Below are 21,192 nucleotides of genomic sequence, written 5' to 3'. Positions count from 1 at the left end.
ACGCTTCACTGGGCAATCCAAAGAACTGACAGTTTCTTTTGAGTGAGTCAGTGGCAGGTGGACAGAGGGGCACTGCTCTAGATTAAGGCAGACTTAAGAGACATAATGAACAGACATAAGATGTAAGATTAATTAAATCTTGATTCAAACAAACCTACTGTAAAATAAATTTTGTTTAGACTACTGAGGAAATTTGATTGTGAACTGGGTATTAGATGATGCTAGAGAATTTCTGTAATTTTGTTAGGTATAAAATGGCATGGTGATTAAGAAAACACCCATATTTTTTAGAGATACACACTGAAGTAGGGAAGAAATCACATGACATTCGGATTTGCTATAAAATACTTCAGCAAATAAAAAAAGGACAGATGGGGACTTCCCTGGCGGTCCGGTGGTTAGGACTCAGCGCTTTCACTGCACCAGAGGTTCAATCCCTGGTCAGGGAACTAAGATCCCACAAGTTGCACAGCCACAAAGAAGAAAAAAAAAAAGGACAGATGAAGCAAATGTGGCAAAATACTGACAACTGTTAGATCTTGACGATCAGTATTTGTGGTTCATTGTATTATACCATATGCATCTTTGTGTTATTAAAAAATGTGTTATAAAAAAAAAAAAATGTGTTATAGAAATCTTCAATGCATCTTTGTGTATTAAAAAACGTGTTATAGAAATCTTCAATCTCCGAAAACACATGGCAGGGAAACTTACACTGCCCCCGACCCCGACTCTCAAGTCAAAGAGCCTCAGAACTCCAGGACCCGGCTCCTGACACGGTCCACCTGCACCTCCCAAGGCCTTCTCATCCCATATGCCTGAGACCAACAAAACCACTGTGGACCCCCGACCTGCTCTGACCCTGGCATGAGCCCCCAGCACCAAACAGAACCCTCTCCTCCCCTAGATTCCCGCTCCAATTTCATCCCATCCTCCCAGCATGCTCCCACTAAGCTCCTTCCCCTGCTGTCTCTCTGCCTCCTCACCCCAACCCCAGGCTGAGCTGCTAACTCTTCCACTTGTGCTACGATGCTCATCACCAGGTACTAGAATTCCCTGCTCGCATCTATTTGCCTAGACTATGAGCTCCTTGAAGGCACAGTCCTAGCCCAGAGCAGGCGAACAAACCATTACAGAGTAAAACGAAGAGGATGCCAGCACGTCAAGGGGAGAGGTGGGAGAGATGGCAGGTGACGCAGCCGAGAAGTTATTACCATCAGGCTGCAGCTGAGAGGTCCACACACAAACAAACAAGAACCAGGAAGACATGCTACGCTTACGGTTCTGGAGCAGGGGTTGCACGAGAGAGGCGTGTCAGAGAGAAGCCTCCTCTCCCAGCCTATTCCCGCGGGAGGACGCCTGGCTTTCATTTTCTGGCATCTGCCTTTTGCAGAGGGAGTGCATTCCTGTGTGCACAACACACAGAAGGTGAGTGGGAAACTCTCTGCCACTGTGAGAGGGGCCTGAGTCGTCCAGGGCCACCTGTGACTAGGTGGGTCATCTGTAACTGAGGGTAAAATGAGTGGCAGGGCCATTCAGCCACAGGTTAGAAGCCACTCTCTTCAACCATTTTAACTGGTAACAAAGTGGCATTCTGGGCTTCCCTGGTGGCGCAGTGGTTGAGAATCTGCCCTGGTCTGGGAAGGTCCCACATGTCGCGGAGCAACTAAGTCCGTGCGCCACAGCTACTGAGCCTGCGCGTCTGGAGCCTGTGCTCCGCAACAAGAGAGGCCGCGACAGCGAGAGGCCCGCGCACCGCGATGAAGAATTGCCCCCCCTTTCCGCAACTAGATAAAGCCCTCTTATAGAAACGAAGACCCAACACAGCCAAAAATAAATAAAAAAAAAAAAACAAAAACAAAAACAAAGTGGCATTCTGAGTGCCATGTGCCCGCCTCCTGTATCCATAACTTAACTGGTTCCTAATCGGGGAGGAAAAAAGATAGCTATTATTCATGTATTGCCCCCACCACCAAAAAAAAAAAGCCACAAAAAACTTGACTGTGGTAAGATTGCTTCAGCAGTAACATGTGATCTGAACAACGCATTCAAGTGTCTAGTAAGTCCTTGCTATTGTTAGCGGCTTCTGTGGTTGTGAATGCAGCTGGAGGAAAGCAAGTCAGGACAGGGCAAGAGAAGGACAGCGTGGCCTGCAGAGACAGCAGGATGCACAAGAGGGCACAGAGCTTTGGGAAGGATGGCTGGGATGCGGCCACAGGGAACCTAAGGGGTTCTGGTTTCCAAGCAGAAGAGCCCTCTCCTGTGGAAGCAGCCACAGGACGGCGGAGGGAGCGGCGATCAGAGGCAACGAGAAGGCTGCACGGTGGTGTATGGTGGATACCCCTATGCCGTGTGAGAGGGAGGGGGGACCTTCACGTGGAGAAAGGGGGTCTACAGAAACTGAGCCCGAGATTCAGAGAAGGCAGAAAGAAAAACTACATCGGGTGTTCAAGACAAGGGGAAAAACCAACCACAGAAAGGAACTGCTGGAAAACCTAGAGGGATTTTAAGTGTCAGTATTTCAGCCAAAGAAAAGATAAAGCCAACAAGCCAATTGTTAATATGAAGAAATAACAAGGGTACACGTGGAGCTCATGACAGTAGTCTATTTGCATATACTTTTAAAATGTTTCGTAATAAAAACTTTTAGACGATAAATTTTTCAAAGGTGAAGGGAAGGGAACGGGGAAGTCTGTGCTGACTTCTACTGCCTGCCAATGACCCCAGCCTGGGCTGCAACTTACCCATAGGCTGCGAGGCTGGGGAGAGAGCAGGTCACTCAGGGCAGGTCTGAGTCGGCTGCACCCAACGTGGCCCTGCTGTATCCCACTCAGACCCGCCAAACGCCTTTCTACACAGAACAAACAAAAGACAGAGCTTTTGGCAACAGCGTGGCCTGAGAGGAAGCCTGAACAGACATGTCCACGGTTACAGCTCTGGAGTTCATCCTGGCCTCCAAAACGATGCTGCGTTAGCAGTGTTATACTGGGAGGGGAAGAATGAAGAGGGGAGTATAGAGGGAGAACTCCCAGGGGAGTCCAGGCTAAGAAAGGCCACCTCACCCCAAACCTCAAACCCTGCAACCACTGCCACTCTAACCCTGGCCCCGAAGGCCAGGAGGGGCAGAGGATGCACCCAACTCAGCTGAAGATCCACCAAGGGTAGCCACTGAGGCTGCAAGGCAATTCTTTGGAACAACTGTCCCACAGAGATAAGAGAAAGGAACTCCGAGCAAAGAACAAGCTGAAGTGACCCACTGCCACCTGGCTTTTGCTTGACACAATTGCAGACTGGCGGTCCATCCTGAGGGTCTCTCCTGCCATCTGGGACTCTGCAGCAGCCCAGCCCCAGAACCACCTCCCTCCCCAACACAGGAGGCCCCCTGTCCCCCACCCCACCCAGCACCCACACCTCAGCCAGCTCCCGCTCGTTGATGCTCCTGGTGGCGCCCCCTTTCTTCCTCGTGCATGACTCTCCTGCGGTGACCCTGTCGTCCCCCTTGGCGTAGCTGTGCACAGTGAGGACTCCCGTTTGCCCTTGGGCTCGGCAGGACAGAGGCTCACTGGTTTCTGAATCGGAAGAAATAGAATCCCGTGAAGAACCAGAGCCCAGGCTGGAAGATGACTTCTTTTTGGAGCCTGAGAAGACGAGGCGACCCCCAAAAGAAACCGGATTCACAGAAAGGTCCAAGGCGGCCGCTTCCTGGTCCTCCTCCTCCTCCTCATCCTCCTCTTCCAGCTTGACATTTTTAAGCTCTTCAAATTTGACTTCAGTGGAGTCGGAATAATCTGAAACACACAGACACAATGAACAGAGCCCACTTTCTCTTGTGCTTCTGAACTTCAAGAAAGGCAGAGTAGGGCTTCCCTGGTGGCGCAGTGGTTGAGTCCGCCTGCTGATGCAGGGGACACAGGTTCGTGCCCCAGTCCTAAAAAAAAAAAAAAAAAAAAAAAAAAGAAAGGCAGAGTGACAAGACCAAGGAACGTGGGCAGCAATTGAGGCCTGGCTCTGAACTCTGACTCCACCACCAACAGGGTCCCTGTGTGATCTGGGGCGAGCTGCTTAGCCTCTCTGGGCCTCCAGTTTCATCCTCTGTAACTTGAGGATGCTACCACCTCTCTCCAGGGTTCTTAAATAAGATTGCTGCGTGTAAGGTGGGAGCACAGCCTTGCACACAGCAGACACTCAGTTAAGTGGCAGCTGTCACTTCCTCAGAAGTCTCCTGCAGCTCAGCAGAGACCCAGAGAAGCCGGGCTAGAAAGACAGCTCAACAGAAGGCAGCAGGGCCCCAGGGTCCAAGTCCATAGTGCTGACTGGCTCTCAGCAGACACTCCAAGGCCCTGTCGACACAGAGATCCTCCAAACCTGACCCGAGACTGATACAAGCCCCTTCCTAACACATCTATCCTCAACAACTGTCCTAGTGAACGCTTTCAAACACTGTACTGGACCACACTGTCTGTCCTCTCCTAAAATACAAACGGCCTCTCAAGCCTCCCAATGAGCAAACTCTCAGGCGGCAGGCAGTCCCCACATCGTCTCATCCCATTTCTCAGGTCGCTCCTGTGACACACCCGTCTCCCACCCTTCCCACCCCTTGTTCAAATCACAGGACATCACTGCCAGCTCCCCAAGCAGCTCATGCTTGTGCATGTCTCTGGGCCTGGGCCCTGCTCCTCCTATCCGGGAAGCCCCTTCTATGTCCCCCCAAGTCTGTCTGCCTGGAAAATCGCTGCTTACTCTGCAAGAGTTAATTCACGGGCACTTCACCAGGCAGAGAGGGTGGGCGGGGGCCTTTCCCCCACGTTCCTCAGCCGCCCTGGGTGACCCCAACCAAAGCGCTTCCCACACTCCAACCACACCATCTGCTCACAGACCCGCCTCCCCTTTGTCACATCTGCGACCCCGCACTGGTGTGGCGTCCAACACAGAAAAGAATGATTAGGGCTGTGGGGGAAAATACCATAACCAACTCACCTGGGAAGGTGAGACCGTCCTCAACTTGGCGCACGGAGCTGTGGGTGGGCCTCACAGGAGCAAGGGCGGCCTGGCACTCCGCCATATCGTACTGTCCAGAGCCCAGCTCCTCCCTGGGGAAGAGCTCGCTCTGACTCACCTCCTGTGGGATTTCAAGACAAACTCGGTGCCTCTTTGTCCCGATACGGTGCTTGGCCAGGCTGCAAGGAGGAGGGCAAACTTTTTAAGAGCCCCAGTGTACATTCGCTTACACAAACACCTCCCCACGCAACCCCAACTCAACGGCCAGAGCCTGCTTCACACTTTGGTGCCACCTGAGACCGGGGACCTCACCTCCCTGAGCCTGTTCCATCAAATGCAAACAGGGATGTCACCACCCCCTTCACAGGTTTGACATGAGGCTTAAGAAGAGGTGTGCTGAGCACCTGGCAGAGCGCCTGGTGTACAGCAGGTCCCAGATAAATGTTCCTCCTTTCTTCCCCACATAGCCCAAGAGAAACTCTCCTGAGGACAGATCCTCTGGCTCAGACACCAAGGACCCTGGCCCCTGCCCTTGTGAGTCTCATTTCCTTCACTACTCTCTCCTTTTCAAAAAGCCCTCAAATGGGGACTTCCCTGGTGGCACAGTGGTTAAGAATCCGTCTACCAATGCAGGGGACACGGGTTTGAGCCCTGGTCCGGGAAGATCCCACATGCCGCGGAGCAAGTAAGCCCGTGCGCCACAACTACTGAGCCTGCGCTCTAGAGCCTGCAAGCCACTACTGAGGCCGCGTGCCACAACTACTGAAGCCCGCACACCTAGAGCCCATGCTCCGCAACAAGAGAAGCCACCGCAATGAGAAGCCCGCACACCGCAACGAAGAGTAGCCCCCGCTCGCCACAACTAGAGAAAGCCTGCACAGCAACAAAGACCCAACGCAGTCAAAAATAAAAAAATAATAATAAATTAATAAATAAATAAATTTATTTTGTAAAAAGCCCTCAAATGGCAGTGAGAAAACTGGCTTCTCTGGCTCAGAGGGAGCCATGCCCTCGCACGCATGTGAGCCTTGCTCCAGCAGACTACGGCCCATGTAGCAGTGCTACCACCCTTGGGTGGCAGCCATGAGGAAGGGCCTGAACACCTCATTGAGGATTCTGGGGCCTGTACCAAGAAAAACATTCCCTCAGCTGTGCTCAAACACCCCACTCAGAAGCAGCCTCTCGGCAGGCTACGGAAGCTGCCAGACACGCCTCCCTCAGGCAGCTGGGCCCAAGGGCTGTAGGGTTACCTCTTCTTCAGGTCACCCTCCTCTCCATCCTCGACCCCCTCCATGTCATCCTCCTCCGGGCACTCCTCCTCCTTCCGGGCTCTCGGGGCCAGTTCACTCTCCTTGAGAAACTCGGCCGCTTCTGGCGTGGGCAGAGTGTGGTCGATGACGGTGCTGTCCTTCCCAGCTTTCCAGAGTTTGTACCTTTCTGGCTGGAACTTCCTCACAAACACGTCCATGGAGATCTTCACCATGTCCTTTCTGCAGGAGCACTGTGGCAAGGTGCCAGAGGAGCTCCAGGTGAGACACTTGCCCTGCTCCTCCCCCGAGCCCCTCCTCCCATCTCCTCCCTCCGAATGGGAAAAAACACAAGACAGTTTAAGGCTGAAATGTTTGGGTTTACAGGCTGAGGGCATAACGTCCTTGCAGAGCCTTCACACATGAAAGGAAGCAGGGAAAAAAGGGTGGAGGACACATGGCACTGGGGCGAGTCAACCTGGGCGCTAACTAGGGCACATGGAGAACGGTTAGAGATGAGGCTCAGTGTTAGACCCTGGATGGTCAATGTCCACCTTCCCTCTGCTGTCTATCCAAGCCAGAACCACAGGAGCGAGTCTACTCCCAGCCAAACGTCCAGCCCTGCTGCTTCCCTAATGTAAAACGAAGCCCTTAAGATTTCTCCTCAACAGAGAAATCCCAGAGTGGCTAAAGAAAGAAATAGCACAGTGTGTAGGTGTAGTTTTAATGCTCAATGGACTCAAGCACGGAAACCTCATTTTATACAACTCAAATCGGAACAGATCTTTTAAAATTCTTTGTGAACACAAGATGCTGGCACTTTTGCACATTCCCCGCCACTCTGCTTCTGAATTCCAGCAGCTCAAAGAAATGTTCTAATCACCAGCCAGTGTATCTAAGAAGGTTGGCTGGCTCAACCAGTCATTTTTAGACACGGTTACTGTGAAGGAAACCCAGAGGACTTACCAGCACAGCTTGTTTGCCATACTCGATCCACCGCCGGGTAGCAAAATTAGTGGACTCAGCACAGTTGAAGCCATGGTTAAAGCCGGCATGGTACCCGTAAGGGAAAGTGATCATAAATTCTCCAGCTTCCTGAGTCACCTGAACAAAAGCAGACGGGAAGCAGCTGCAGCAAACGGCAGGCATCTAGAGACCTGGGAAGTTGCGCTCCAACTCTGCTACAACTGAGCTCAGTGTCCAGGGATGGGTCACAAAACCACTGGGGACCTGGTGTCTTCTGTGACATGCAAAGCCTCTACACATCAGACACCATGACTATAATTAATGACTCATCCAGATGACACTGTTCAAGGGGGCCTGACCCTCCTCTGGCACCAGGAAGGGGTAGCCCACCTTTAATGCTTCGAGATCAAACGATGATACAGATTAGCCCTGGCCCACACCTGGTACAGAGAATCAAGTAGAATAAAGCTCCTCTGTGAAACACACGCCAGAAAGGGTGGTTTCCGCGTAAGCCAAGGGCTGCTATGTGCAAAATCCGCTCACCTTGTCAAAGGGAATTCCGTATTTCTTCAGCATTAAAGGCGAAATCAAGGTCATCTTATGGCGGAGAAAAGCCTCACAGCTCTGAGCACTGCCCGGGAAAAAGCCTGTTTAATTGAAAACGGGCACAGTTAATACACAGCCCCACGCTGGCTCTGTAACCCTGGAGTCACCTCACACCGTGCATCTCATCTACATAAGGAGGATGAATCACCAATGTGATCTCCACATATTCCTCTAGCTTCAGGTCAATCCTAAGGTTCCACAATGAACCTCTGGGCTGCCTCCTGTGTAGGCTGTTACATGGGTAATCAAATCCTGTTTGGGGGATTGCCCCAGGTGCCTCTGTTCTCACAAAGACCTTTGAAACAATTTAGAGCCTTTCTCCATTCACTGGGATCCTCAATCTTTTGTCAGTAGCACAACTACAGCACACACGACCCAAGCTCTTGTGAAATAGGCTCTGTAGAGGTACAAATCTATTAGAGTCCACTTAAAAGAACCAAAGCATAAAATTCAACTTTGACTTGATGATTTGGGTTTTTGGCAAAAGAACCAGACCCAATATGACCAATACACTATCCCTAGTCAAATAAACCCATGCATGATAAAATTGAGGCAAACACAGTCTAAGACTTAGTAAGTCCCTTCCCAAGACAAAGTGGGAAAAGGCTCTGATTTTAGTTGCTCTGATATGTCACCAATCTGGCAGTCTGGCTCACTCCCCACATGTGGGCCTGAGAAAGGACCACAGCAAGTGGACACCTTAGAGCAATGAGCGCAGCTCACAGGCAGGTCTGACCCAGCAAGCGGAGTGGACCCCGTACCTTTGGCCAGGCGCTCCAGCCGCTTTCCGTGCTCAGGCGGGACGGAGTACCTGCAAGCACAAAGAAGCATCAGCCGCTGAGCAGAGGGGCTCGTCCCCCCTTTCAGAACAGCTTGAAATATCAGACTTTTCAACTTCACAACCACGAGAACTAGATAGGGATCTGGAGAAATAAAGTAGCAGACTGTTTGGGCAGAGGAGGGCAGAGCACACGCAGAAGTGTGAGCGATTTTATCTTTTATATTCATTCATTTAACAAGACATTTATTGAATATTTATCATGAACCAGGATTTAGGGTACACACTCAATGTTGCTCTCCTTTATAATGTTGTTCATGCAATAAAAGTTAAAAAAAAAAAAAAAGGAGGAGGATGGCATTAAAGTGCTCCTGGCAGAGCCTGAAAGGCCTGACTGGGATGAGATAGAGGGAGGAAGATGGGAAACGATGTGACAATGGATCAGGTACCAGAGACCTGGCCCCTATGTGCTGAGCCCATTTCCCTTTGTCTCCACAACCGTGTACTGATTATCCAGTAAGCATTCACTCCTCCACCCCCGTGCGTATCTAGACACCATAGGAACTGCCCTTCATTAAAAAACGAACAGAATAAATAAAAAACACATGGAGGACTATTTAAAACTTTTGCACAACTGTTAAGCTTTATATTCGGGAACTCATGGTAAGTCTGATTTACCCTTACAATGCATTCTAAAGATGATTCCACAACAAAACCTTTCCATCCCAAATAGCTTTGTTATTATGCAACAAAACAGATGAGGAACTGAGGAAAATGTTTGTCACCTAAAGGACTCTGTGATCCACCAGGAAACATTGCACAGAAGTCTCTAAAGGAACCACTTCAGATGACCTAAAGAGTGTATATAGCAACTAGAAAATCTCTTGACCCGAGAACAAAAAGTCCAACTTCAGGGAACTTCAGAGTGAACATGGTGAAGACACAAAAGCTAGAGTCTAGAAGTCTAGCCACCTACGGAAGGAACTGGGACAGTAGTTAGGGGGTAATCACAGGCTCAAAAGGGTTTTCCCCCTTCCAAGACTGGAAACTGCAAAGCATCTGCCAGAAGAAAAGAAAAGCCCTGGGAAAGGATGTGGCTGAAGGTACTGGAAAGGAATGGAGACAGATACAGTCTGCACGACTCCCCATGGCCTGGCCACGGTGTCCCCTCCGGCCTCCTCACTCTTCCGTCCTCACACACAGCACATAAACCACAAGGGACTTCCTTCCTCTAGTTACTCAAGACACCGTGCTCGCTCTCAAGTGTCCTTGCACGTGTTGTTACAACCACCCAGGCACCCTTCCCTCAGTCCCCCTTCCGAACCCACCACCACCACACCCAGCCACGTCCTCATCTGCGAGCTCTCGGCTCAGCTGTCACCTCTTCCAGGGGAGCCTTCTCTAGTCCCCATGCTCACACACCTTCCTGTGTGAACCTATTACAACCACTGTTCCCCATCAGAGCTTTTCTCCCACTTTCTCTCTCCTGACCAGTCCCCTAGCGGTGTGAGGGTGGGCACCTCATCTGTCTTTTGCTTTGCCGAAGGCAGCATCTTCGCTAACATGCTGAGATAGACGGGTGGGTGCAGGAAGAAACGAGAGAGCTTTCTCTGATTTCTCCCCAGCCAGACGGCAGCCTCAGTGGAGAACGGGGAGCGGACGCTGAGTGGTCCTGCGTCCCCTCGTGAGTAAAGCACACACTGCTGCTCACCAAATATTTTTTCCATGAGGAAAAGAAAGCTTTCTATCATCTGAAGAAGTGACTCCAGTCTTGGAAGTCTGCCTCTAAGGAATGCCTCAGGCCTGTTCAGAAAAAGGAACCAGACAGTGGGAGAGGCCCCATGGCTCTCGGTCACTCAGGCACCTTTCTGTTTTCATACTGTGGTACTAAGTGCCTGGCCTGCTAACGCTTGCTACTCCCAAGGGCAGGGAGAGCACCAGAGCTCAAACAGCACCTTACTGCTTGAAAGTCGGAACAAAATGTAACACACCAGTCCCACCCTAAGCCTGCCGAACCATAATCTGCCTTTTGCCCGATTCCAAAGTGTTCCCTGGGTACATGAAAGCTGAGAAGCCCCAGTGCCAAGCGCAGGCCGACTTTACCAGGATTTGGGTTCTCCGAAGTGCAGGTAATTGATGCTGTACAGGTCCATGTCTTCAGTGTGCCAGGCAAAGGATGTCTTCCACATGCCGAAGTACAGGTATGGGGTGTTCACGCCCTCAATGGTGATCCCGCTCTCCTTTTCCACCAAGTCCAGGATTGTTTTCAGGCGACCAATATTCCACTCATCAACATGCTGCAGAGGAAGTTACACTGAATATAAACTGAGGCTCTGAACCCACCAATCACAGAGCAGGTCACAGGTGAGCTGTCACTCCTAACAAAGATTAGGAATAATGTTGAAACTACATGGCCCTGAAGACCACAGCACCCCTCACTTGCTGTTCAGAGCTGCCACTGGAACTGACGCCATTATACCTCTGAAGGGCAAACACCAGTTGGTGAACAACACTGAACACTAGTACATGAAAGATGAAAAAGGAGGGACAGCCACCTGTTCTAAACCCAAGAGGAAGAGTTTGCACGGAAGCTAAAGACACTTAGGTCAGGACTTCCCTGGTGGTGCAGTGGTTAAGAATCCGCCTGCCAATGCAGGGCACAAGGGTTCGGGCCGTGGTCCAGGAAGATCCCACATGCCGCAGAGCAACTAAGTCCGTGCACCACAACTACTGAGCCTGCACTCTAGAGCTCGCAGCCACAACTATTGAGCCCACATGCCACAGCTACTGAAGCCCGCACACCACAACTACTGAGCCTGCACTTTAGAGCTCGCAGCCACAACTATTGAGCCCACATGCCACAACTACTGAAGCCCGCACACCTAGAGACCATGCTCCGCAACAAGAGGAGCCACCGCAAAAAGAAGCCCATGCACCGCAACGAAGAGTAGCACCCGCTCACCGCAACTACAGAGAGCCCGCGTGCAGCAACGAAGACCCAACTCAGCCAAAAATAAATTAATTTTAAAAAAAAGAAAAAGAAAGAAACTTAAATCGAAAGAGGAAAGTACTGTCAAACCATAAAAAATACAAAGCATGGGAATCAATTGTACTCATTTGTGACTTATCTAGCCCTTATTTCCACTGGGCAGTGTCTTCAGTAAAAAGTCTACAATGTGGGGGCTTCCCTGGTGGCGCAGTGGTTGAGAGTCTGCCTGCCGATGCAGGGGACACGGGTAAAAAAAAAAAAAAAAAAAAAAAAAAGGCTACAATGTTATCCTGAGTTGTAAAGGTCATCAGGGACCCCACTTCCTATAAGTACGTCCTGGATTTATGCCTACAAGCTTCACGTCCCACCACCCAAAAAAGCTGTCATCAACAAAATTGGAATCCACTTTTTAAACATCTTCCTTCAAATAATTTACAAAAACAATAAATTAATCGGAGTGATAATCCCTAAAACACCCTACAGATTTTTTAATCATCCAAAAAACAGTCCCAAATATTTCTTCCTTGTACCATATCTAAGGCTGTTCTTTATGCCAAAAAGCACTAAATCCTAAACCAATGCAATTTGTTAAAACAGCTTTTGCTACAGAATCTTGTTTGAGGATTCCGAAAATCTAAATATGTTCCTCTTCTTAAATATATACCCCTTCCATTATATTGGTCAGTGATCTTTTTTCTTCAGAAACTACATTGCCTTCCCCCAACATTTCATTTACTGTGATCCCACCCTTTCTAGAACTCATCAGAGCTACCACCCACAGACTCTTCTAACAGCCCTTGCTAAAAACACCATATCATCCAATTCACATGTAGAGTGGGAGAAATAAAATTCAGTCACATGCAAAACTACCCACAATTAAGTGAGCACAGCCCATCACCTGGTGGTGGGCCATTCCTTTGTCCAGACACCCGTTCAGCAAAACAGCTTTTTGGTGCCCACTACATGCTGGGCAGATGAAAATGGTATTAAATTACAAAATGCTGCATAGAGATCCCAGGAAGTCTCACCTTTTCATAGAGAGTGCCATTCACATCTGCACCATAGATTGGGGGATTGAATGTGAGATTTTTCCAGTATTTCCGTTCAAGCTCTTCAAATTCACTATAGCGTGGGGTACAGTACCTTTAAAAAGTTAAAAAAAAAAAAGTGTTAGCCACTTATAAGGGACTAAATACATGAGGCATTATGAACGGCATGAGACACAATCCTTGTTCCAGGGATAGCAAGACATTTCAAATGAACAAGACATAACCTTGGCCTTCAAGGTTCCAATACAGTACCCAGTAACTCCCTCAACATTCTGGGCCCAAAAAAGGTATCATACACAAAGATGTAAGCCCATCTTCCTCAAGAATGATATCCTCCACTCTTTCAAGAGACTATACTATAACTACACACTGCACTCGTCAGGAGTGGCCTGGCCACACAGGGAGAAAATAGGCTTCCAAACCTGTGAGAACCAAGACTGCAAATCCCTATGTATCCACAGACAACCAAAACCCAGCACATGGAGAGCTGAGGCCCTGGAACAGAATTTACTTCCCTCCACTCTAAGGAAGCGTCTCCAAGAGGGCTAACTTCAGTTGTCACTGCTACATTCCCAGCATCCTATGCAGTGTGGCTAACATTCAACAAATAATCACACCTGAAAACCAAATATTTTAATAAAAATAGAAAATAGTCCTAAAAACATAAAAATAGGTTTCTGCACATCAAATGTTTCATTTAGCAAAATACATGTGTATACATATGCTCACACACTCAAATACACACACACCACTATCTATCTATCTATCTATATATATATCTCCCCACATAATACCATTAAAAATAACTGTACTCTTTTTTTTTTTTTTTTTTTTTGCGACATGCAGGCCTCTCACTGTTGTGGCCTCTCCCGTTGTGGAACACAGGCTCCAGACGCGCAGGCTCAGCAGCCATGGCTCACGGGCCCAGCCGCTCCGCAGCATGTGGGATCTTCCCAGACCAGGGCACGAACCCGTGTCCCCTGCATCGGCAGGCGGACTCTCAACCACTGCGCCACCAGGGAAGCCCAATATCTGTACTCTTTAGCTCAATAATCACATACTGAAAACTTACTCCCAAAACAATCTTTTAAAAATTCAAACCACTTAAAAATTACTACACAATTTAAAAAGAGTAACGTGTAAACCTAATAGGTATTTGAAAATGCACAGTATAACTCAAATGGCCAAAAAACATGATAAGGAGTGGAAGACCAAAATGAAACTGTGTGGAGATAATGAGATGAGTGGGGTAAAAAAAATCTTACTTTAAATACTGCCTTACATTTTGATGTTAAACTAATGAATCATGAAGTTTAGAACTCTCAAGTTCTAAACCCTTTAAATACAAATAACGCTACTTCCAACTGATCTGATTTAAAAGTTTAGGTTTCTACCCACTGGGTTTTCTTAAAGCTGGCTGACCACACAGACAGAAATCAAAGGTAAGAATTGATTGTATTTCGGATGAAGGGAAAAGACACAGGACTGGCTGATTTAAAAAGAGGTGTCCTGAAAGAAGGTAAGGGCTACCATATGTTGATGAGACAGGAAGAACAGCACAGGGGCCTGAGTGAGGCCAACCCGACGTGAAACAAAGCAAGTGTGCTTGGCACGGCGCAGAGCTAGGAAGCAGACATGAAGACAGCACAGCCTCTCATCTGCGGAGCATGGCACACTTCTTCAACAGGCTTTTACACAGATTCTCTCATTAGACAGCAGGTTGGCCAGCAACAGAGATGCTTTAAGAGTTAGGCTGCCAATAAAATTGGAAGCCCACACTTCGAACTTTGCTATGTCAAAGGAAAAGAAGGCAGAGCACAGACAGAGAAAGAGCGCGACCTGATGTGAGATGATAAAGCACTCCAAGTGTGAAGCCTGGCAAGCTGAGGCTCTACTGCGAGCCTCCACGGCAGAGTCGCAAAAACGTCTGGCTGGGGGCTTCCCTGGTGGTGCAGTGGTTGAGGGTCCGCCTGCTGATGCAGGGGACACGCGTTCGTGCCCCGGTCCGGGAAGATCCCACATGCTGCGGAGCGGCTGGGCCCGTGAGCCATGGCCGCTGGGCCTGCGCGTCCGGAGGCTGTGCTCTGCAACGGGACAGGCCGCAACAGTGAGAGGTCCGCATACCGCAAAAAAAAAAAAAAAAAAAAAAAAATAAGGAAAAAATTTTTGTGGAATCTTTAAAAGTGATTTATACGTTAAATAATGAATCTCTGAAAGGTCTACTTTTGTGCTTTACATAGTAAATATATGTATATATTCTTTTGTAGGGTTTTAAAACTAGATGTAGTTAGATAATAAGTATAATTAGAAATTAATTTTTTTTTTAACTTTTGCATTAGTTTCCTATTCTGTGAAACAGAGGACATTGTGATTGTAAACCAAAAAAAAAAAAAAAAAAAAAAAAAAAAAAGTCTGGCTGAAACCAAGATATGTGTGGACCAAAAAGGCTCAGGAGAAGAGGCAAGGGGGAGGGAGGAATCCCTTGTGGAGCCACAAAATGAAGAAGTAACAAGGGAAGGGAGAAGATCCAAGCAAGAGGATTAAGGACTAGTCAGAGCCCAACGAGGGGAACACACAAGTTATTCTCTGTAAATCTGAGGTAATGAGAGCAAAATATTAAAAACAGCAGAGAAAAACAACTGAAGACAGCAGGCCTAAACAAAGATGTTTCCAACAGAGACAAGAATGTACAGATGATGATGGAGTGACAGAAAACAGCAACCAGCCTGGTAGTTCACTCACATTTGGTTAATGTCACAAAGGAAATGAGATAGCATCTGTAGGGGTAGTGAGGAGTTTGCCATGATTAAAGACAGGAGGACCCAGACGGAAGAGATTAACTTAAACTACGAAGGCCACTTTTTGATAAGTGGGTAGTATCAATACATCCGGCCAACGCTCCTCTTGAACCAACTCCAAGTTTCCCCTTTGCAACCTTGCAAATTATTAGAGTCAGAAACTGATCCTACTTTTGAAGGAAAAACAATGGGATTACTTTATGTAAAAATATGTACAAGTTTAGACTGTGACTGTGTACCGAGATGAGGAACGCTTCCATGTAAAGAGCGGACAGAGAGACAGATACTAGAGGTGAGGAAACTATTCTTCAGTGGGATGGCAGCAGTCCTAGAGACTGCTTTGCACGTGAGATATTAGGTCCCAGATGCTAGGACAGGTGGGAAGGAATGTGTTTTCACTCACTTATCGCTATTGGCAATCTTGCGGAACTCTCGAACAGTCATGGCTTTCTTCTGTATGTTGTACTGAGTAAAGAGGCCAGACTGCCCAGTCACTAGCTGCTGGATGGGGGCAGGAATGACCAGGTCATCAATATCATCATAGGACGCTCGTGGCTTCCACTCCTTTGGAGGAACAACCTGTAGGGAACACAAGAAACAAAAGAGATCAGAAACCTGACAAGCTGGTCAGAGTCCAAGAAGTGTGCAGGCCAACAGCCGATTCTACTAAAGTCACATGGATTTAACCATGCTCACCCAAACACGGCAAGTCACACCGTCATGCTAGCCCTGATCCAGTTCTGCTACCAACTAGCTGCCTAGTTGCAGTGATCTAAGGTACGGAATTCTCAGCCTCAGAATCTTATCTGGGCACCAAGACAAGAGGTTGAAGAGTTGATTCTCTCTCAATCTAACAGAAAGTTCACATGGGAAGCCAAATTACTATCAGAGTGCTGGATGAGACCGAAACCGAGAATGAGAGAAGTTGGATTGATGAAAACACCCCTCTCCACCAAGAGATGGAAGCACCACAGCAGCTGGCCCTGGGACACTGCTCTCTTCCTCCCTTTTAAACATTCTAAGCAGCTCTTCTCCAACCTAAAAAGAGATGCTTCAGATGTTAACGAAAGGAATTAACTTGTAAATAAGACAGCAAATATTCAACTACCACCAAGCCTGCCTTTCAGTAAAACTCGGTTCTTCCAGCCTTCATTTAGGAAAAATCTTACTGCCACCCTGAGTCCCAAAGGCCCCGTCCCCCACCTTAGCCAGCCCAGCCCGATGAGCTCCTTGGGATTCAATGTAGGCAATATAACGACTGAAGTTCCGGAACTCCTCCATAGTCGGGTAAAAGGTCATTATCCGAGCACTGGGATTCAAGGTTTCAGATTCAGAAGCCATTTTCCCTCCTTTTTGAGGTCACTTTGGTCAGGCAGAAATCTGAAGAAATACATTAAGAACATAAAATTATATAAAATGTGGGCTTCCCTGGAGGCGCAGTGGTTAAGAATCCGCCTGCCGATGCACGGGACACGGGTTTGAGCCCTGGTCTGGGAAGATCCCACATGCCGCAGAGCAACTAAGCCTGTGCGCCACAACTACTGAGCCTGCGCTCCAGAGTCCGCAAGCCACAGCTACGGAAGCCCACGCACCTAGAGCCCATGCTCCGCAACAAAAGAAGCCACTGCAATGACAAGCCTGCACACTGCAATGAAGAGTAGCCCCCGATCACGGCCACTAGAGAAAGCCCATGCGCAGCAACAAAGACCCAACGCAACCAAAAATAAATATTTTTTAAAATGTTAAAAAAAAATTATATAAAATGGGGCTTCCCTGGTGGTACAAAAAAAAAAAAAAAAAAAAAAAAAATTATATAAAATGTAATTAAGATTGAACGCTGGCAATGTCAGTGCTGAAAGAAATTCTGAAGCAGCTGTAAGACCTCACACCTGGAATCTGCCTCTAGGCAGGTCATTTAAATGAGTAAGACACACTGGGACAGAAAAGGTTCTGTCTAAAGGATTCTAATGTATAAAATTGCCTGTATTTAAACCTGACTTACGTGGAGACATTGTTTCAGCTAAAAAAGGGAAACTAATTATTTGGTTGTTGGTCCCATCTAAACAAAGCAGCTGCCCCGCCCATATCTTCCCCTTCTCTTTTCAGCTGCTCCCTTATTCACACCTTGCTAACTGTTTCTAAGTATTAAATTCAATATACTACAACCAGATTTTTTTTAAATAAAAATCAAACTACGGGCTCCCTTCTAGGGCAAAGGTTTAAAACAGGATTCTAGATTCCTAAGAAAAGTTAGTTGGCTACCAGATTACAAAGTTTAAGGGTTAAAGAGTACCCTGATATTAGTAGCCTGAGCTATGATTTTTAAAACCCTAAAGTGAAATTATTCTCATATCTAAACCAAAATGCAGTTTCGGCACTGCTATACGAAGTCAAGCTAGAGACTAGTTCAATTGCACTGCACCCAGAACTCAAAGGATAAAATTTAAACAGGCAATAAAGTGGCAATAAAGGGCAAACTTCATAACTGACTGGAGGTGAAATAAATACTACTTTGTTTTTAGATGAGGCCTTCAGTTAAGTGGGTGCATCCCCATTGCCTGGTAACACAATAGACTATTTTGACTGAATAAGAACCAAGCACACCAGCTAAAAGAAGCCAGTTTAGAAGCAAAACCCGTATGTCCTTTTCTTTACTCAATTCCCCCAAATCTGGGTCCCAAAGCCATGGCAGTTCAGCTCCAAGAGTCCCCTTGAGAGCTGGAGCGATCAGAAGGGAGGAAACTGTGTCCAACATACCAACAATCTAGTAAAAGGTTGGGAAGACAGCATGGAGTAGAACTGTCTCAGGTAGGAGAGAAGACAAGTTCCACTACCTGCATCTCTCCGGGCTCCATTTCACCAAAAATAAAGTGCGTTCCTGGCCTGGTGCTTTCCTGCACCTCGTCAAACTTTGCATGGCAGATATACTATAAGCCCTGTTTTACATACCAGGAAATTTACCCGCAGTCCTGTAATGTTCTCCTAGTGCTCCTGCCATTACTATGTGCTGCCTACAGCATAATCTCCACTTAGTCTAAGCCCTTTACAAGGGCAGATCCAAGTGTAGAGGAACCTAAAGTTTTATGCAATCTTGAAGACCCTCTCCTTAAAAAAAGAATACAAAATATCTTACTCTTGCAAATTTTATAAAGACACATAATCATGTGAACACAGTGTTAGGGCCCATCGTAGGGCCTCCCAAACCCCTAATGGGGCTTCGTCTGCCTCTGGCCTTATTCGTCTTTGTAAGCCTAGACCTAGAACAATGCACGGCACAGAGTAGGCACTCAGTAACTGTTGAGTAACCGATTTCTTTGCTCTTACCTCAATTGCTCATTCCTTTTCTTCTACCCTAGGATTCCCTTCCCTCAATCTATTTCCTGGGGAAAGTTCCCATTCCCTGACACCTTCCTCCCCCAACCCAGCAACAAAGCCTACTGGTTTAAGAGAGCGCTGCCCCGGAGTTAAAACAACTCTGAATACAGATCCAGTCTCTGCCATTTATTAGCTGTGTGACCTTGGCTGTGCAAGCTGCCCGAGTCTCAGTTTCTCCTCCTGTAAAATGGGGATCCCAACCTCCTTGCCCTGCAGGGTTGCTGTGATTAACTCAGATGATGCAAGCGAAACGCTAAGCACTAGGCCGGGTACTTATCAACTCAATAAAGGGAGCTGTTGCTAACAACCACCTCAAACTCCCGCCCCCTCCCCTCGCAGATGCTCCCGCGGGTATCGCTCCCAAGGTAGCCCCCCGCTCCCAAGGTCCCCGAAGCTCACCGCGTAGACGTCCGGCCCCTCCCGGCCCCGCCGCCTAGGCGAGTGAGTCCGGGCCGCAGGAAGAAGAAAATAAGGCCCAGTAGACCCGCCCACCCTTCCCGACGTCCATTGGCTACAAGAGATTGGAAAGGGCCAATCTCAGGACCCATTTCAGAAGCGCCTGCTCCCATTGACCGAGAACCATGCCTATCACTGACCGTTGAAGACCGCCCTCCGCCCCTCCCCCACCAGAGCTCACGGTCACGGCTACAGAAGCAACAAACCTAAAGGATTCAAAAACCCTCTGGCTCTTACTTAAAGCCCACTGCCCCGGCAGGGCGAAGGCCCGACTTCTGCTGTCGCCACTAGCCGATCCCACTGCTTTCCCAGCCGGCGAAGGACGAAGCTCCGCCTCCTCTAAAGTAGGCCTCTGCGCAGTCGCACAGCGCTCCACAGAGTCAACCAATCCAGGGGCTGCCAGAAGCCTTCAAACAGCCAATGAACGCGCTCTGCAGCCGCCCCAAAGTACTGGCACATCAATCGGCTCAGCCTATGAGCGCCGGCTAGGGCTGTTGCCGGGAGGAAACGCTGTACCACTCGCGACCGCGGCCACTGAGCATCTCTGCTGAATCGCAGAACTGGCCAATCGCAGGCGGGCTTCTGGCCGCCCGTAGCTAATCTGGATTAAAAGAGTTGAGTGCCTAGAAATGGGCTAGTTGGCCAGGGTAAAGGCACTGATGGGGTTGTTGTAGGATGTTTCTAACGAAAGGGTGGGGACAGTCTTCTGCGGGGTGAGTAGAACCCTTACCTAAGGTAAAAGTGCGCTGGGGACCCTTAGGGGTGGCTTCCGAGGTCAAGGAGTTCCTGATAAGGTGACCTACCTGTCCCAGATTGCCCAGTACTGTCTCGGTTTTTAAAACGAAAAAAGTCCCGTGTCTTGGGAACCCCCTCACTTGCCGGCAAACCGGGACATTTCTTGAAAGGAGCAGTTCCTAAGGGGAAAGGAGCTCTGTGGGTCATTAGGATAAGTCCTGAGCGGGGATGTCCTTAGGGTCATTAAAAAGCAGTTCCTCCGTGAGTAAGGATTTGGGGGTCATTAGGAGCAGCTCTTGAGGTGGGGGGGAGAAGATCCTGGAAGTCATTAAACACACTTCTGGCGGGTGAGGGGGTTCCTGGAAGTCATTAGGAACTGTTCCTGAGAGGTAGTGAGTCGCCCTAAGGAGCACCCAGATTGTCAAGGGTGATGGGGAAGGAAGCAGACAGGACACTCTGATAGGTCAAAGAGAAGAGTAGAATACCCTCAACCTGAGTCATGAGAGATGTACAAAGTTACTCCCAGATGAGTAGTGCTGTGGAGGGACTTCCCTGGTGGTTCAGTGGCTAAGAGTCTGCGTTCCCAGTGCAGGGGGCCCCGGTTCCATCCCTGGTCAGGGAAGTAGATCCCACGTGCCTCAGAGTTCTCATGCCGCAACTAGAGATCCCACGTGCCGCAACTAAGACCCGCCGCAGCCAAATAAATAAACAAACACATAAATTTTTTTTTAAAAAAAAAGGAGCTGTGGAGTCAGATCTTGTTCAAAACCAGTCGCTCCTCTAAGTTTGGGTTTTCCCACGAGTCAAACGGAAAAGATAATACCTGCCTTGCAGGATTGTTGTAAAGATGAGAGTTAATATATGTTGGTAAAAAGGATGGTATTACATAGAATGGAATGGACATAAAACAACTATGATTTATAACTAGGGGCTGGGCACATGCTGCCCCCCCCAACCCCCCAAAGAAAGCATGGTTCTGTTTCAAAACAGACAAGAGAATGACTGTTGGGTAGGCAACCAATAGTCTTTCACAACAATTATAAAGGTTTTCTCTCTTGACCTAGTAAGGTAATAAAGTAGATAACAGATTATATTGCTTAGCTCAGAAAATTGCTAAGAGAATGGCTGAAGAATCCAACCTGGAGTATACATAACAAGGAAAATCACCCAAATCACCCACCGCTCTCCTCAATGC

General features: G+C 48.2%; 1 protein-coding gene across 3 annotated transcripts in view; it reads right to left on the bottom strand.

The window, feature by feature from the left end:
• The window catches only part of KDM4A (lysine demethylase 4A), a 42,471-nt gene extending 22,874 nt beyond the window's left edge, over window positions 1–19,597 (bottom strand). Inside the window, exons 1-11 of one of the 3 annotated variants that reach the window (XM_024744738.1) lie at window positions 19,500–19,597; window positions 16,635–16,811; window positions 15,835–16,010; window positions 12,613–12,727; window positions 10,699–10,892; window positions 8,579–8,628; window positions 7,755–7,858; window positions 7,212–7,349; window positions 6,249–6,499; window positions 4,978–5,177; window positions 3,412–3,788 (exon numbers count right to left, since the gene is read on the bottom strand). In XM_024744738.1, the coding sequence (XP_024600506.1) occupies window positions 3,412–3,788; window positions 4,978–5,177; window positions 6,249–6,499; window positions 7,212–7,349; window positions 7,755–7,858; window positions 8,579–8,628; window positions 10,699–10,892; window positions 12,613–12,727; window positions 15,835–16,010; window positions 16,635–16,772 (1,743 nt within the window). In that variant the 5' untranslated portion in view covers window positions 16,773–16,811; window positions 19,500–19,597. Of the gene's footprint in view, window positions 1–3,411; window positions 3,789–4,977; window positions 5,178–6,248; window positions 6,500–7,211; window positions 7,350–7,754; window positions 7,859–8,578; window positions 8,629–10,698; window positions 10,893–12,612; window positions 12,728–15,834; window positions 16,011–16,634; window positions 16,812–19,205; window positions 19,286–19,499 lie in introns of those variants that run through there. The other 2 variants (XM_024744737.1, XM_024744739.1) reach the window with 2 other exon arrangements.
• Between the last annotated feature and the right edge of the window lie 1,595 nt (window positions 19,598–21,192).

This window comes from Neophocaena asiaeorientalis, unplaced genomic scaffold (genome assembly GCF_003031525.2).
Source record: "Neophocaena asiaeorientalis asiaeorientalis breed wild unplaced genomic scaffold, Neophocaena_asiaeorientalis_V1.1 scaffold478, whole genome shotgun sequence".
NCBI lineage: Eukaryota > Metazoa > Chordata > Mammalia > Artiodactyla > Phocoenidae > Neophocaena > Neophocaena asiaeorientalis.
Note: the sequence above shows the minus strand (reverse complement) of the source record. Positions and strands in the feature narration are given on the sequence as shown.